Source organism: Sarcophilus harrisii, chromosome 6, assembly GCF_902635505.1.
Source record: "Sarcophilus harrisii chromosome 6, mSarHar1.11, whole genome shotgun sequence".
In the NCBI taxonomy this organism is placed as follows: domain Eukaryota; kingdom Metazoa; phylum Chordata; class Mammalia; order Dasyuromorphia; family Dasyuridae; genus Sarcophilus; species Sarcophilus harrisii.
The window spans coordinates 191,977,688-191,995,038 of NC_045431.1; the positions used below are offsets into that span (position 1 = coordinate 191,977,688).

Here is a 17,351-nt window from a genome sequence, read left to right on the forward strand (position 1 = left end):
TTCATGCTCATTATCACCTGAAAGTATGTGTTGAATGTCATGGAGATCTCTACAGACCAGTCTTGAGACATAGAAACAGCAATGATGAATGTATGCTGGACACGCAAATAGTAGAATAAAACTATTCAAATAAGACTTGAATGAATAGTGAAGTAATTGTATCATGTAAAAGTAAAGGATATATACCTTTAGGTTGGAAGGACTAAGGGAGCGACATTGTAAGAGGGGAGATGCATTGGCTTTCTGAACCCAAATTGAGCTGGGTGATCTCTATTATACACCTGGAATTTTTACTTTCACCTCCCCTTTCTTCCCCCCTCTCCCTCCCATTCCCTCTCCTTCAAAAGATGGAAGGGGGAAGGAGGGAAAAAAGAAATTTTATTTCTAATGACTTATTTGGGAGAGGCAGGTAGATTAGCCAGCTTTCATTAGGTACTTTTTTATTTGATAGAACTCAATTCAAGGAATTGATAGTTTCCTTCTCTCTCTCTCTCTCTCTCTCTCTCTCTCTCTCTCTCTCTCTCTCTCCTCTCTCTCTCTCTCTCTCTCTCTCTCTCTCTCTCTCTCTCTCTTTAGTTCTCTTAAACTTCTACTTAAAATCTAAGTAAAAATAAATTGATGACACTTCAGACAGCATCATGAGATACTCTTCTGACATACAACAAAAAGGATGTAGGAAAACAGTGTAAATAAAGTTTCCACAGAGAATCAACAAAATTCTGGCCAAAAACAGCAATGGAAATTGTATCATCCTGGCAAAATTTAAGGACAAAGCACTGTCCTATTAACAGCCAATTTGAAGACTCTTTTTTTGGAGTGTACTTTATCAGGGTGTTGTTCTGGTGGTGTTGGGAAGTATTTTCTGGCACCAATTTTAAAAAAATAATGGCTTGGTGGGAAGAGCTCTGGATTGAGGGTCAGGCATCATGGGGCAAACTCATATGAGCTGAGTGTCAGTGGAAAAATCATTTCACCTTTCTGCGGGTCAGTTTCCTTCTCTGTAAGATGATGCTAAGGATACTTTCCCCATCTACATCACAAGGTTATTAAGGGGAAGGCACTTTGTTAAGTGCTTTAGATTCTCAGGGCAGCAAGGACAGAGCAGAAGTCATCACTCCAGCCATCCTCCCTTGTCAGGAAGCTTCCATCACATCATCTGCATCTTTCAGCTTTTTCTGAAACACTTCCACACACATCTCCTCAAGCAGCCGATTCCACTTTTGTACAGCCTTGATTCTAGTAAGTTTTGCCTTGTGTTGGCCCAAACTCTACCTTTTTAAAATATTCCCTCATTGGTATTAGTTTGCCAAGCAAAGCAAAGTTAATCCCTCTTCCTGTAAGAGTCATCCAACTATTTGGAGTTCTCTTCCTCCAGCTAAACATACTCCATTCAATTAATCAAGTCAAGTCAACAAGCAATTATTAAATACCTATTGTGTGCTAGGGATACAAAGAAAGACATAAAAATTGTCTCTGCTCTTAAGGAGTTTATAGTCTAGGGACTATAGGGAAGTTAACATACAAATAACTATGTGAAAACAAGATATCCACAGGATACACTGGAAATAATCAACAGAGGGAAAACTAAGGGGGACCAAAAAAGCCTTTCTGTTGAAGGTGAGTCTTTTAGCTGGGACTTGAAGGAAGCTGTGGAAACCAGGAGGTTGAGCTGAGGAGGAAGAGAATTCCAGGCCTGGGGGCCAGCCATGGGCATTGCTTCGAATTGGGAACGGACAAAGGCTAATGGCATTGGATCAGAGGATATATGGAGGGGAGGACAGCATTAAGGAGACAGGAAAGTCAGACTAAAAATGGAATGGATAGCTTGGAATCCCATCACCAAACTCATTTCTCGTCCCTGGATGCAACCCAGCTTATCATAAGATCCTAGGATTTGGAGCTACCAAGGGAACTTATAGTTATTTGGTGCTACCCTCTCATTTTACAAGTAGAGAAACAGACCAGATTGATATAAGAACCTAGCAGAGGTCATGTAGGTATCAAGTGGCAGAGCCCAGATAGATTCAAATGCAGGTCTGCTGTAAGGTCTTCTGCTGAATATTGGGGAATGCCCATTTATACAATTAGTCCTCAGATCTGTTATTTGCTGAAGGCACCAAAAATAATCATAATGATGATAGCTTACATTCATGTAGGACTTTAAGCTTGCAAGCATTTTTTTGTATTTTTTTAAATGGAGTCTTAAAACAATCCTGTAAGACAGTTACTCTAGTATTTTTCCCATTTTACAGATAATGAAACAGACCCAAGAGGGCTTGTCCATGGCGCTCTAATGCTAATGTCAATCCCAATTGTAACAACAATTGAATGGGATTAATCGGCCTTGGCACTCTGCCTTTCATGTTGGTCAAAAAAGGCTTTTGTCCCAGGATGTGCTAATATCCAGAAAGCTGCAACAGAAGTTAATATTTCTAACAATAACAGGAACAATCCCAGTCAAATTGAGGGAGAAGTGAGCCTGAAAGAATTCAGAATAAAAATAAAACACCCCACATGGAAGAACTACCTTCCATTGCACTCAGATAGAAAGAGTCAAGCACTTACCACCTTCTCCACCCCCAGCCCACCATCATGGTGATTTCCTTTCACCTTCCAGGGCAGGTTCAGACTGTTGATATTTACTTCTGTAGTGTGAAAACTTGAATCAATACTTTAACTTCATTCCCCCTCCTAGTTTTCTGGCAAACTAAATACTTCCTTTCATATTCTTCAGAAATATATGAGGCAGACGAGAGGAAACATCCAGCCCCTGATGATTTCTGGCTTTTTCTTCAGATTGCAGTGCTGACTTGCCAGTCTGGAAAAGAGATTGTTAAACAGCTGGAGAGAGAGCTACAAGACAGAGACACGGTGAGCCTCCGGAGACTGCAGGTCACAGAGATCTCAAAGGGAGACGTCCTGGGGGCCCCGGACTCCCCATGTCATAGTTCAGCACCTGCTGAAGAGCTTAGCCCTGATGGTGAGTATGGAAGGAAAAGGTGACACTGGCTGGGAGTCAGCGTTGATGGACGCAACCTCCCTGCATCTGTGGGATGGCCCCTTTAGCTTTGGTCCTGGTTCAGAAAAGCTGGGTTGTGACTTTCAACTTTGCTTTGTTTCTGTCTTACTTTTTCATTATTTCAGTGATAGTCATGGCTGTATTCTTGGGCACACAGAAATGTCCTATTTTAGAGCTGGAAGATATTATAGATATAAACTAGCTTAATGCTTTCATTCTAATATTAGGAATTTGAGGTGCAAGGGAAGGAGGGACTTGTCCAAGATAATTTCTCAAGGGAGGACAGACCCAGCCTCTTCTGATTTCTTCTCCTTGTTCTTTCCACTATTGAAGGATCAAAGACTTAGAAAGAGAAGGGGCTTTTTAGCTGGGCTAACCCCCTCATCTTACATTTGAGGGAACTGAGGAGGATGAGAGAGGTAGCTCAGGAGTGGATGGGCATCCTGGCCAAGGTCTATGTGAATTTGTTGCTTCCTCATCAGCAACCATTATTGAGATCAGCAAACATATCCATTGAGTGCTTATAGTGTGTAAGGACTCCAGATAAGAAGAGCTAAGGAAGGATCTAAAAGACTTCCAATCTAGTAGGAAGACAGGACATAGAATACAGAGCTGCAGGGCAGCTGAGGCTAACTGCCCAACAAATGGTTGGCTAGTGCTGACAACCAGACAGGAGGCTTCTTGGACACACCTTCTTTGTCAGCAATATCTTTTTTAGGTCATCCTTGTCCCTGCTTTGTAGAACAAAATGGGGATTGTGACTCCATGGTAAATCACAAACTGATTTTCAGTTTGCAGTGTGGTACTTCTCAAAATATTTCTTTCTTTGTGTCTTCTCTAGTTTTACAATGAATTTCTTTAGCTCTTCTGGCCTTCTGTGAGCATTTATCACAGAAACAGAGGGTTCAAACTAAGGTATTGAACAAAAAAGTAGGAAATGTATTCTCACCTAAGAGTTTTGTTATTTTCTTAGAAAAAATGGATATATAAATACTCTTAGAATCAAAAAAGAAGAGTGATTCTTTTTGATGGTTTGTTTTTTTCCATATAACCCAATTCTATTGTCATATTTCCATTGATTGAATCTAAGGCCTTAATGAAATCCAAAGCTATTCAAAAGAGAACAACCTAACCATTCACACTGGAAAAATAAACAGAAGAAAAAAATACCTGTTACCCAGATCATGATGCTGTACACAGGTAGCCCACTGAAACAGTTTTTCAGTAGGTCCATCTTAGATAAATGCTGTACATATACTGCTCCTTTGTTATCATCAATCTCATTTACATGAGTGGTTTACCTCCCAATTTCTATATTTGGCAAGAGTTTTGATGAAGAGGAAGATGATGGAATGGTGAGTCTGTTCATGGTTGAGAGATTAAACAAGAACAAATGTAAAATGACCTGTTTCCTTTTGTATAATATAAAGAAGTTTATTCAGTGATCTCCAGGAAATCTTCCATATCTGAATTTCTACATTATTAAACTAAATACATTTTATCTTACATATCAGTAAACATACTGACCCTGAAAGGCATTTCTGGTGAACTCACATTGCAAGTTCATGAAAAACACATTTGATTTTGATGCCAAACTGGACTGAATCGCATCCTTTCCTTTTCTGCTCCATGCATTCTCAAAGGACATCCCTTATGCCTGGAATGTATTCCCTCCATAGTGAAGAGCACCTGCTCTGGAGTTAGAGGACTTGGATCTAAATCCCACCTCTGATACATACTGCTTATGTAATGTTCAGCAAGTCACTTAACCTCCTCAAACCTCAGTTTGACCATCTGTAAAATCACAGTTGGACTTGATTGCCTCAAGTTTCCTGAGCTCTATGATTTTTCCTTCATAGTCTAATTTAGATGCTAAGATGCTATTTTCTCCATGAAACTCCCTCCTCAAATTAAAAAAAAATTGTTATTCTGAATTTCAAAAATACTAACAAATATGAACATTCTCATATTACAAAGAAGTACCGGAAAAAGAGAATCATGTTTGAGACTCATCATTTAGAGTGTGTTTTTCAAACTAGTTCCAGGCTGCCCTATTTTCTGTGTTGCCCTCTGATCCCCGTTGGGTTTTCTCTGTTAATTTTTTAAAACATGCTTCATTAATGTTCTTTTGAGAGGAGGGTGTGTTGGTCTTACTTCCTTGCTTCAGTGTGAATTCTTCATCCTTAAAAAAAATTTTAAATACCCATATAACAAGTTAACATAATTGAGCAAAATAAATCCACACATTAGCTGAGTCTAAACATGTATGGGGTTTTTTTCCCCCACACTTCTAATCTTTCACTTTTGGATCAAGAGATAGGAAGCATGCTTCATCACAGGTCATCTGGTCATCATTGGTCATTCATTGTTGATCAGTGTAAATTGTTCTCCTAATTCTGCTCACTCTGTGTCAGCTTATATGAGTTTTCCCAAGTTTCCCTGAATCTATCCCCTTTATTATACTTTTGTAAAACAAAAATATTCTATTATATTTATACAACAGAATTTGTTTAGCCATTCCCCAAATGATGAATATTCCCTTAGTTTCAGTTCTCTTTTACAACAAAAAAAGGCATCAACCAATAACAAATGAGATCATGTGTTAAGCTTTGCAAAGCTTAAAGTGCCTAAATGCTAACTATGATGATAATTGTGGTGCATATGGGTCTTTCCTTTTTTGCATTTATTTTTTGGGGAGGCTCTAAGCCTAATAGTAGTATGCCCAAGTAAAAGGATCTACACAGTTTAGTGACGAGAATTTAGTTCTAAAATGAGCCCTACAATTGTTGGACCAATTCACAGCTCTACAAATAGGTCATTAGTGTCCTTGTTTTTCCACTTCTCTGACATATCATTTCCTTTTGGGGGGAGGAGGAGCCATCTTAAATGTGTGAGATGAAACCTCAGAATTGTTTTGGTATGCATTTCTTCTATATTAATGATTTAGAGCATGTTTTTTTTTTTCCTGTGGTTGTTGATCATTTGCTTTTCTTTTGACAATTTCCTATTCCTATCCTTTGATCTTTTATCTATTGGGGAATGACTTTTGTTCTCACATATTTGGATCAGATCCCTATATCAGACCTTTATCAGAAAAACTTGCTACAAAAAATATTTTCCTAGTTATCTTTTCATTGTACCAGTATTGGTTTTTTGATTTCATGTGATCAAAATTGTTTTCTCTCTTGTGGTCTTCTCTATTCTGTCTTTCATCAAGAGCACCCCATACCTGTGAATGGAAAAATTATCTCCTTCCTTGGTTCTCTAATTGATTGTCATATAACTTTCTATATCTAGGTCATGTATCCTTTTAAGGTTTATTATGTTACACAATTAAGTTGTTAATATAAATCTAATTTCTATCACATCACTTTCCAGTTCTCCAAGATATTTTTATCAGATAGTGAGTCCTTATCTTTGGGTTTATTGAACACTGGACTACTATATATTTGCTTCTGGAACTTGTGTTCCAAATGTGTCCCATTGATGAACTTTTCCAATCTTTAACCAATACAAAGAGTTTTGTTATTTATTGTTCTATAGTGTGTGAAGTCTAGTGTTCTCCTTAATTTTTTTAGGGAAGACATCCATAAAAATCTTTCATCTTACCTTATATCTAGATTGTAAATGTCTTGAGAATAGAAGCTTTAAAATGTTTCTTTTTTCCACTTTAATAGACTCAGCACCTAGCATAGTGCCTTGCAGGGGTTAGGTGCTGAAATAAATATTTGTTCAGTTGAATAGAATTGTGATTGCTGGATCAAATCACTAGAAGATGAGCAGAATAAATTCCTTCTTTTCATCCCATTCCGACATTTGTATGTAGGTGAAATCAGGTACACAATAAATATCAAGGATGGTCTTGAAAGGGACAGGGAATCTTACTGGAAAGGGATATATAGAAGATATGCTTTGGAGATGGAGGCAGAGGAAGATGAAAGTAATAGGGTAAGCAGGTGGAATATAGGCTGACAGTAAGGATTTGAGTGTCAGTGAGTAGCTTCTCCCCTCCAATCCTGCTCCCAGCTTTCTCTGAGTGTGTGTACTGAATAAGTCACGTCCCCAGGAAGGCAGCTATCTGATTGCCTTTGAAGTGAGGAAGTGGTTACAGCACAGCTTTCTCAGAATACTTAACTGAGGGAGAGCTTTCTTTTCCCAGTGGCAAGGAAACCAAACCAATTATATCATATTCTGCTGCCATCTCCCTTTACCCAACTGGTCTGCTCAGCTAGTTCTGCAGTCCTAAACTTGCTTGCAGCCTGACATGGATCTGTTTGCCAGAAACTTCTGACCAGGATCTTTGGATTGGATCCCTGGGCTCTCCTTCATCCCTTCCCCAAGCAGTTCCATAAAACTGCTCTATAAAAGCATCCTGGGGGTGCTCCTCTCCTTCCAAGATGATCAATAGCTTTCTTTGACTACCATTGCCCTGGAGTTTATCCCAGTAAAATCTTCCAAACAGAATTTAGGTTGGGCTTATGACTGGTTTTCCCAAAATGTTTTTCAGCATGTATCTGAGCATATGACTTCCCTACTCAGCCAACTCCTGTTGCCTCTAAGGACAATATATAAACCCTTCTGTTGAGCCTTTAAATCCCTTCCCAACTAGACTCCCAAAGAATGCCCATTATTCTCTTGTATTCTTCATTCCAGCTCAGCTGGCCTTTTCCTCTGTCCCTTATGTAAAATGCATTTCTTCTATGATTTAGAGTATGTTTTTTCTTGTGGTTGCTGATAACTTGCTTTTCTTTTTAGAACTTTTTATTCCCATCCTTTGATTATTTATCTATTGGTGAATGACTTTTGTTCTCACATATTTAGAATAGGTATAATCTTTACAAATGCTCCATCTCTCATGTCTATGCCTTTGTGCTGGCCACCCCACATCTGGAATGTCCCCTTTCCCTACCTTCCTCTGGTTAGTTCCTTATCTTCCTTCAGAGTAGCCCAAACTCCATCTTCTACATAAAGCTTTTCCTGCTAGTGTCTCCCCTTCTAAATCATGTTGTTTAGTTGCTTTATATATGTTCACTTTATAATTATGCTGCATTGTTTATATGAGTACTTAGTTACCCTCATATTAGAATAGAAGCTTCTTGTGAGTAGGGATTGTTTCATTCTTTGTACTTGGTATCCCTAATATCTAGCTCAGTACCAGGCACATAATAGGTGCTTCATAAATATTTATGAATTGATTGGTGTGGGTAACAGTTCCCACTCCCCAAAAAAACTAATCAATATAGAATATGGCTACTCTAGGTATGGGACAACTTTTTATTTTTTCCATCACAAAAAACATGCATAAGATATGAAAAATTCAAAGGTACACATGAATAGATAGCAAATATAAAACAAATGAGCTGTTATATTTATTAAATTTACCCAAAAGGTAACGATACTTTTATCCTGCACAAACGCTCCCCATTCACCTTGGATTTATTTATACTCACATCGATGACAAGGAGGATTAGCAAAGTCAATGGTTTAATCCTCCAGCTGTATTTCAACTACTAGAAGAGTGTTTTATGAAAGAAATCTCAGTGTCCTCCTCTCAAACTCAGGAACTCTTGAATTCAGGTTTCCTTCCAGAGTGACCTTCATGGCTAGAAACAGCCATTTGCAGGAGTGATAATCTGTGACATGCTCAGAAGAAGAAATAGAAAGGCAGAAGAAAGCATTTCAGAACTAAAAATCCAGAAAATCCAGTCTTAGGCTTGCTGGACAAGCATAGATTGAACCCAACATTTGTTTCTCTCCCAAATCACCATTTTTTGCTCTTAGGGGAAAGGAAAAGAAGAAAAAAAAATCCTCTTTCTTTCCTTCTTCCTTGATGCATTTTAATCTGAAAATCCAAATAGGTAGGGAAGGTTATTTACAAAAAGGAGTAAAAAAAAAAATGGCAGCCTGATTCAAAGCTCATTCTTGTAGATCATGAAGATGTTAGTTCTTTCAGCACTTGTCCATCCTTTTGTGCCCTATCAACCAATGTTCAGAAGGCAAATGTAATTCCATAAGACTAATCACAGAGTTGTTCTTGTGCCCTCAAAGTAGGCAACTAGTATATATGTCTGCAAATCTAGTTCACTAGAAGATGTTCTCACCCAGCAAAGGTTCATGTCCCATAATCACACCCACTTGATTGGAGAATTCATCAAATTGATTCATCAAATCAGGTTCCCCTCTTTGCTTCTGCTATGATATATAAGATCCCATTTTTTTTCTTAGCTATTGAAGAGAGAAGTCAGTCCTGAAATGACCCTATAGGAATAGGGTGAAAGCTTTCTGTCTGTGGCCCTCAGTACTTCCTGGCTAAGATTAAGGCCATATTTCCAGAGCCAGTCTTATCAGTTCTTCTGTTAATCATAATTAGCTCCTTGAGAACTGGATCTGTGTTGCCTCTATAGTTGTATCATCAGCAATGAGCACAAGATTTTATATAATTGTTATGTTGAAATAATTAGAAATAAGTTCCTTTAGAGTTAGATGCTAGACATTTAGAGTAAATACTGATGAGAAGAAATTGAAAAAGAGAAACATGATTGGAAGATAAGAGTCATCACTTGAAGAGAGGTGTTGCAACAAATACTCTAGATGGTATAAGTAGAAATTCTGACCCCATCATGGAATGAATCTTTCAGAAATGTCTTCTAACCCAGTGTATGATGTGCAGCTCTCCAGGCTCATTACACGGTCCTTATGCTAATAGAAAAAGTGGCTCTCTCCAAATTTCACTAGTTCTCTGTTGCTTTTTATAGTTTTCTTGTGCAGAACAGAGTCCATGCATAATTAACGCCTCCAATGAGTTACTGATATTAAAATCACAGACAGAGTTATCAGGGATCAGAGTTATCAGGAGATTTAGGAGCCTGATCGGCTCAAAACAGGGACAGCAAAAAAGATGGCGAGAGATTATCAGATATTCTGGTAAAGGATTCTTTGTGTCTACTAATTGTATCTGGTCATTACTGAAGGAAGCTAGGCAGATGGTGAGGGAGGAAATGTGATGGGTGTAGCTACATCTAAATGACCTCCAGGGCCTCTTCAAGTTCTAAGATTCTTGACTCTAAACTAAAAGGAATCCTTTCAACAAGATCCCTGATAAGTTATATATGAGTTAAGTGACTCATCAGGGAGGAGGGAAGTTGGGAGAAAGGGAAGAAGGGAATAAGCATTTTAGATAGCTCCTGCTGTGATACAGACACTGTGCTAAGCACTTGACAGCCCTGGGAGGTAGGTGCTTAACTTTATAGTTGGGGAAACTGAGGCAGACAGAGACTAAGTGACTTGCCCAGGATCCTACAGCTATTTTGAGGCTGGATTTAAAGTCAGATCTACTTAACTCCAGACCCAGTATTCTATCCTGCACTACCTAGATATCAGGATTATAAATTATCACTGTGTGAGGCAGCATTTGATTTCAGGTCTTCCTACTTTAGTGCTCCATTTACTATGCCAGCCAGCTGCTCACTACTATGTGCTAACTTCCAGCTGCCTTATTTTCTTCATCTATAAAATGGGGAAAATAAGAATGGTTACCTCCCAGAGTTGTTATGTAAAACAAATGAGATAATATGTAGAAGGTACTTTGTGAATGTAAATGCTAGCTAGCATTATCATGCTTGATATTATAATTGTAGTAGAAAATATCACAGTTTTAACCAGTTGAGATCAGCTTGAATACTGATTCCAACCCTTTTTCTGGTTCCTACTTGCATTTCCATACAGATGCTTCTAGTGATGAGCTCATGGCCTCATTGAGTGGCCAGTTCCATTTTTAGACATCCCCCGTCATATTATTGTGCTCAAATCTGCCTCCTTATAACTTCAACTTTGGCTCTCTTCCCTCTCGGGAGCTAGTTTCAATGTGCACTTTTTTCCATATATTAGCCCTTCAGACCCTTGAGGATAATAATGATTGCCATCTTTGTAAATCACCTGGTAGCTGTTCTTTATGTGGCGTGGTTCCTTGACCAGCCCCATTCTGATGCCTTTGGGATGCCCCCCGGCTGTTGGTGCACCTTCTAAGGTCTGGGGCTCCATGTGTAGTCTGATCAGGACTGAGTACATTGTGTTCATCTCTGATAAAAATGGAGCTTGGCGTAGGGCCCAGACACTGAGCACCGCTAAAGAGATCATCTCTCAAGTTGAGCACAACCCATTAGGATCATAGGGTTTTAGAACTGGAAGGAGCCTAGGAGTTCATCCATTTAATATTCTCTGATATGCTAGCCCCCAGCTGCAAATCCAAGCAGAGATACTTATTGTGTAACTCAGTATCTTGTCTTATTCAAAGAATATCTGACAGATTTCCTTGATTTCCCTGTGTAGTTAACTCTGTCAAAAAAAGAAATTGATCGTGAGTACTTCTTAGAAATTGAGAAAGTCTAGATAAAGCAGGTATAAATGTAGGGTTTAATGGACTCATGTTTTTAGGGCCCTTTAGCCTTTGGATCCCCAGCCTGAAGGAGCTGCCTGAATAATGGCAGTAGCCTTGTCCCGCTCAGAGTCTAGATGGACAGAAGCCCAGAACTCAAAACTCTCTTCTTTTACCAAGAGGTACAGATAACAAAGTTCCCAAACCTTCAGACAAGACTATAATATGGGGCAATGTTAAGTGCTGCTAGAAATGTTGCCTGCCTGCCATTCAATGTTGGTCAAAAAATTACTTCCTCAGAATTAGGGAGAAGTCCGAGATACTCCAGATCCAAGAATAAGGTGGAGGGGGTCAGAGTAACATTTAGTGAAAAGCTCCTCTTCTCCTTTGGGAAACCACAGAGCAGCCCTCCTTATCTACACAGCAGCCCTCTAGTCTTTCCCTTTAGATCTCTCTCACCTCTGCTACTTCCCTTCTTTCCCCCTTGCCTGACCTTTTACCTCCTCTTCTTGCCCAAGAACAGGATGAATTTTTTTTAGAAATGCTAAGAATACCTTGTTTATTTAATAGAGAGTAAAGTTCACTCCTGACTGAAGACAGGGCCTAGGATTATGTCATAGGATTCTTTGCCTGATTATTGGGTTTTTAACCATTGTAACCAATGTAATATATTAGGTAGCTATCTTTACAGTGAAACTACTTACTGACTTGTAAGTGCAAACATTAAAATTAATGCCAAACTAGAATAAAAATAAGAAAAAATATGCCATTCAAGAAAAAATGTCCAACTTGACCTATTTAAAGACATTATGAACATGGAAAAAAAAAGGGAAATGGATGTAAGAAAAAACATTGACATTAATTATAACAGCTCCTAACATGAAGATATAAATATTAGCTGTCGTATAAGAAAACAGAAAGGGCCATTTCCTGAAAGATTGCAGCTGAGGACAATACCTGCTCAAATCTTGTAAGTTTAAGTCTAGGATATATTTAGTTGTAAAATTTTATAAAGAAAGATAGTTAGAAAATTATTCACGTTGTGTAATAAGAAGCAGTACAGAGAATATATGTTTAAAGATAATTTGATCAAAGACCCAGTTAAACAAAGTAACTCAAGGGTATTATAGGATGAAAATGAAAGAAGAACAAGATGCAAAGAATGTAAAATTCAGAAAAGATTTTTAATAACTTTGAGGAACCCTACGACTAGACCCACAGGAACTAGGGTACTTCATTGTTCTGTACCTTACCATTCATTATGATCAAGACTCATTTTTAAAAGTATGCAAGGAAAAGATCCATAATGGAGTTGATATGGTATAGAAGGCATTCAAGGATTGATTCTCAAAGGTATTGGAAAAAGAAGAAGATCTTAAAAGCACAGAAAAAAATTGTGAATCTTATTACCATCAAAAAAAAAGGTGACTGAGAGAATATCAATAACTAGTGACCTATATGCACACTTTCAGATCTTTATAAAATTTTTATGAGAACAATGCACACATATAACAAGGGCGTCCTTGATGAGGACATTTGATTTAAACCAAGGCACTTTCACAATTATATTTCATAATAGATGACATCTTTACAATAACATAATTGACAGAAAGATGTTTCAAGTATAGGATTCCACTGGGCCATTAAAAAAAACCTTTGATTCAGTAAAGCAGAGCAAACACCTTGTCAGGAGTCAAGACTCCTGAGTGCCCCAAATAAAATTTAAATGTCATTAGGAAATAGTTAACAAAATAAATAAAAAATACAATAGAACATAGACAATGTTAATATGTGATTTTCTAAGAGATATTCCCAAATTATTGCCCTCATTTCTATTTGAATTTGACACCACTACTGTAAAGCAAACCACCATTTTAAAGGCTTTTCTCCCACAAAGTATCTCTTATGGAAATGTTAGACTCATACAAGATAATTTGAAAACACCAAAATGCCGCTTTTAAAAGAGAGCAGAGATAACTTTGAGCAGTGACCGTCTGCATTAAACAGAAATGTTTGCTCATCAAATGTGTTTAACCATCTTATTTGAAAGTAAATTTAGTTATGTCTGAAAACCAGCTCAGTTTGGAAGCCAGGTTAAATTGGTTCCCAGAAAACCTCATACAACAGAAATTGCTCTGTAAAAAGTTACTGAGATTTCACTTATTGTCTCCTCTACATTCTGTGTTCCAGCCAAATTGGGTTACTGGCTCTTCCTCACATGACATTATCTCTCCATCTCCATGCCTTGTACAGGCTGGTCCCCGCTCCTGCAAAGATCTCTTTCTTCATCTACCCCTGGGAATTCCTATCTCCACTCACTGCTTAGTTCTGGTGCTATCTCCAACACAAGCCCTTCCTGATCCCCACTTTGTTAATATTCTCTCTTCTGGAAATTACTCTGCATTTACTTGGTATGTATTTTGCAAATGTTATTGTGCTAATTGAATCAAACTCTGGACCATTGCAAAGTGTCCTAAAGGAGATTCATATTTAAGGTTGATTATACAACTGAGTCTACCTGCCTCAAGTCTTTCCTCACTCCAGTTCATTCTCCATTCAGCTACCAGTGATTTTCCTGAAGTACAGACCGAACAACCTTACCCCCATTTTCAATCAACTCCAGGAGCTCCCTTTCAAATACAAAATCCTTTATTTATTTATTTATTGTTTAAAACCCTTCATAATCCCGCCCCCCACACACACACACACTCCCTTTCCCCCCTTCTCTTCTTCCCTCCCTTTTTCCCTCCTTTCCTCTCCCTCCTCCCTCTCTCTCTCCTTCCTTCTTTTTCTCTCTCTCTCTCCCTCTCCCTTTTCCTCTCTCTCCCTCCCTTTCCCTTTCTCTCCTTTTCTCTCCCTCCCTCTCCCTCTTCTTCTCTCTTCTCTCTCCCTCCCTTTCCCTTTCTCTCCCTTCCTTTCCCTCCCTCTGCCTCTTCTTTCTTCCTCTCCCTCCCTCTCCCTTCCTTTCCCTTTCTCTCTCTCTCCCTCTCCTTCCCTCTCTTTTCTTCTCTCTTCCTCTCCCTCTCTCTCTTTTCTTCTCCCTCCCTCTCCCTCTCCCTTTCTTTCCCACCTTCTCCCTCTCTCTCTCCCTCTCCCTTTTTCCTCTCCTTCTCTCTCTCCCTTTCTTTCCCACCATCTCTCTCTTTCCCTCTCCCTCTCTCTCTCTCCCTTCCTTCCTCCTCTTGCTCCCTCCCTCCTCCCCTTTCTCTCTCCCTCCCCCCTTTTCTCCTTCTCTCTCTTTTTCCCTTTCTCTCTCTCTCTCTCCTTCTCTCTCCCAGAATTCTTACACTGGTCTCCCGGCTATTCTGAAAACAAGACATTCTCTCTCTCAACTCCAGGCATCTTACCTGACTATGTCCTACATCTAAAATGCTCTCCCTCCTTAGGTGCACCTTACTTTTTTCAAGTTCCTTTTAAAATCCCATCTTCTACAGAAAGCAGTTCTTGATTCCTCTTAATTCTAGCATCCTCCCTCTTTCAATTATTTTTTTCTCTTTTTTTGTATTTAAGTTGTTGACAGTTATTTCTTTGCTTGTTGTCTCCCTCACTGGATTCTGAACTTCCTGAAGGCAAGTGTTTTGCCTCTTTTTGTATGTCCAGTACTTAGCATTTAGTATATAGTAAGCCCATTGTAAGCATTTAATATAGATTTATCGACTCATTCAAAAGAGTGATTGATTTCTCTAACTTCACACAAGAAAAAACCTGAGCAATTGAAGAATGCCTTTTGCCCAGACTGTGACATGAGGGGGTATGGGCAACTTCAGAGCTCATGTGTTTGTCTTTCAGAGATAGTTAAAGCAACGGGCTAAGTAGTAAGTGAGGTCCAGAACTGAACAGGAGCCAGAGATTGCCACCTTTAAGAAGTTGTGTCTTCTTATTAACTCTTAAGCTTGAAGCAAGACCAATTTTAATACCAGTATCTTTCCATTCTTCTTGATGTTGCATGGTTGTGAGTCATGAAATACCACAGACCCAGAAGAATTAAGGTTGCATGTCACCTAAAAAGTAATAGAGAAGAACAAGATAGATGTGAATAGGTTGCAACACATTACCAATAAGGAAATACATAAGGGAAGTTGAGTGAAGAAAGTCATAATAAAAAATGTATGATCAGAAAAAAAAGTGGATTGGTCCTGTAGTGAAAAGTAAAGATGAAAAATGATCAGTGAACAATCTGGATGTTTCGTTGCTCTCCTTGCAGTGTCAAGAGAATAAGAGGAAAATCCGAGTATTTGGGGTGAAGCTCCTGTGGCAAATTTGTTGGAAGTTGTAGACAAGCATTCCCCAGGTTGGACAGACATAGATGAGTTATGATCTATATGATGAAGGGAATATCCATATTAAAATAATCACAGATCTATTGGAGTTTTAGACTGGGAAAAATACATTTATTCTTCTGAGCTGAAAAGCATCTCTGGGCCAATGACATAGTATTCGGAGCTGGAAGTTACCTTATAGGTAATCTTTTTTTAATAGAATAGAGACCTGAGAGTCTGAGAGATCACAGGATTGGCCTGAGGTTCCTAAGTAATGAGGTCATAGAGATGATATGATTTGCCAAACTAGCATTTGATACCAGGTCACTTAACTCCAACTGCAAATTCATTGCATCCCAACCATATACCCCTAATCACTCCCCACAGTAGCCTGGCCTTTGTGCCAAACACTAGAGTTCTGTGCTTTTCCCAAGTTGGAGCTGTGAGAAAGTAGTTGGCCCAAACAAGGAGAAGAGAAGTGGAAGCCTGGATTCCCCTTTCACTCATACCTACCCACTAGAACCCCAGCCCTAAGTAGTGGGGCTCCTCCTGTCAGAAGGGAAGCTTAAAAGTATGTGAAACCAGGAAATCAGTCCAGATGGGAGATTCCAGAGGGGCTTCAGCCCTGACAGTTGGCTCCTGCTGGAAGGTGGGCTTACCCAGATAGTAAATACTCTTTGTTTCCAGAGCAGAGCCCACCGTCCCCAGTCCTGCTCCTCTTCCCTGTGAAACTCCAAAGGGCACCCTCGTCCAATCCTTTGTCAGCGCAAGACTCATTATATCAGTGACTACCCAAGGCTGTGGCTCAGAAAGCCCCTGGCCTACCCATGTATCCTCACCTCTATCCAGAAGACCACAGGGACAGGAGGGCAGTCAGGGCCAGGAGAGGAGACCCACCCCATTTCCTCCTCTTTGCTCTCTCTACTTAAACTCTGATTAATAATCTGGATCACGGCTTAACTTTAATTAACTGTGACAACTAATGAGGTAAATACTGAAGCAAAGTATCAGGAGGTACCCATTAATCAAGAAACTACAAATCCTAGAAAGATGGAGGCTTGGAATCCAGGTACAAATCTGGACCTTAGAGATCATCTCATCAAACACCTGAATTTGCAGAGGAAGAAAATGGGTCCTCAAGATGGGAAGGATCTGCTTAAGATCATCCAGGTGGTAGAAATCATTCCAGGACAGGGATACTTACTGGTGTCCAAGGTATGATCATAGCTCCTACTCTGGCCTCATGTACCCCCTCATGGGGAAGATTGCCTCGTCCTGCTGAGGTCTGTCTCTGGAATAGCCTTCCTTGCTTTCTATTCCCACAGCTATAACCCTCATTAAGGCATTTATTTCCTCTCTATCTAAACGTTCACAGCTGTTTGTTTCTTATGCCACATCACATTGGCTGAGGAGTCCTAAGCCCATGCTAAAGCACATACTCACCTCCCAGGCAGCTGAAGAGCAAATCAGACTTCCAAAGAATCCTGAAATGTAATTCTCATGGGATGGGCTGTTTGGCTAGGGAATGCCGGGACCTGGAGCCTATCCCAAGCCCGGACTCCCATCTCCTCATACCTGCCACTAGAACCCAGTCCTAAGCAGCAGGCTCCCCCTGTCAGAAGCAGGAAGGGTCCTTTAAGACCTCTTGTATATTCCAGCCTGTTTCCCCATAGAGCACAAGCATTAGCACTGAATCAGC

The 17,351-nt window shown here is 39.5% G+C and overlaps 1 protein-coding gene across 1 annotated transcript in view; it reads left to right on the top strand.

Moving 5' to 3' along the window:
• Positions 1-17,351, top strand: part of M1AP (meiosis 1 associated protein) — a 94,397-nt gene that overhangs the window by 16,056 nt on the left and 60,990 nt on the right. The window contains exon 4 of the mRNA XM_003773480.4: positions 2,797-2,980. Within this exon, the coding sequence (XP_003773528.1) occupies positions 2,797-2,980 (184 nt within the window). The remainder of the gene's footprint in view (positions 1-2,796; positions 2,981-17,351) is intronic.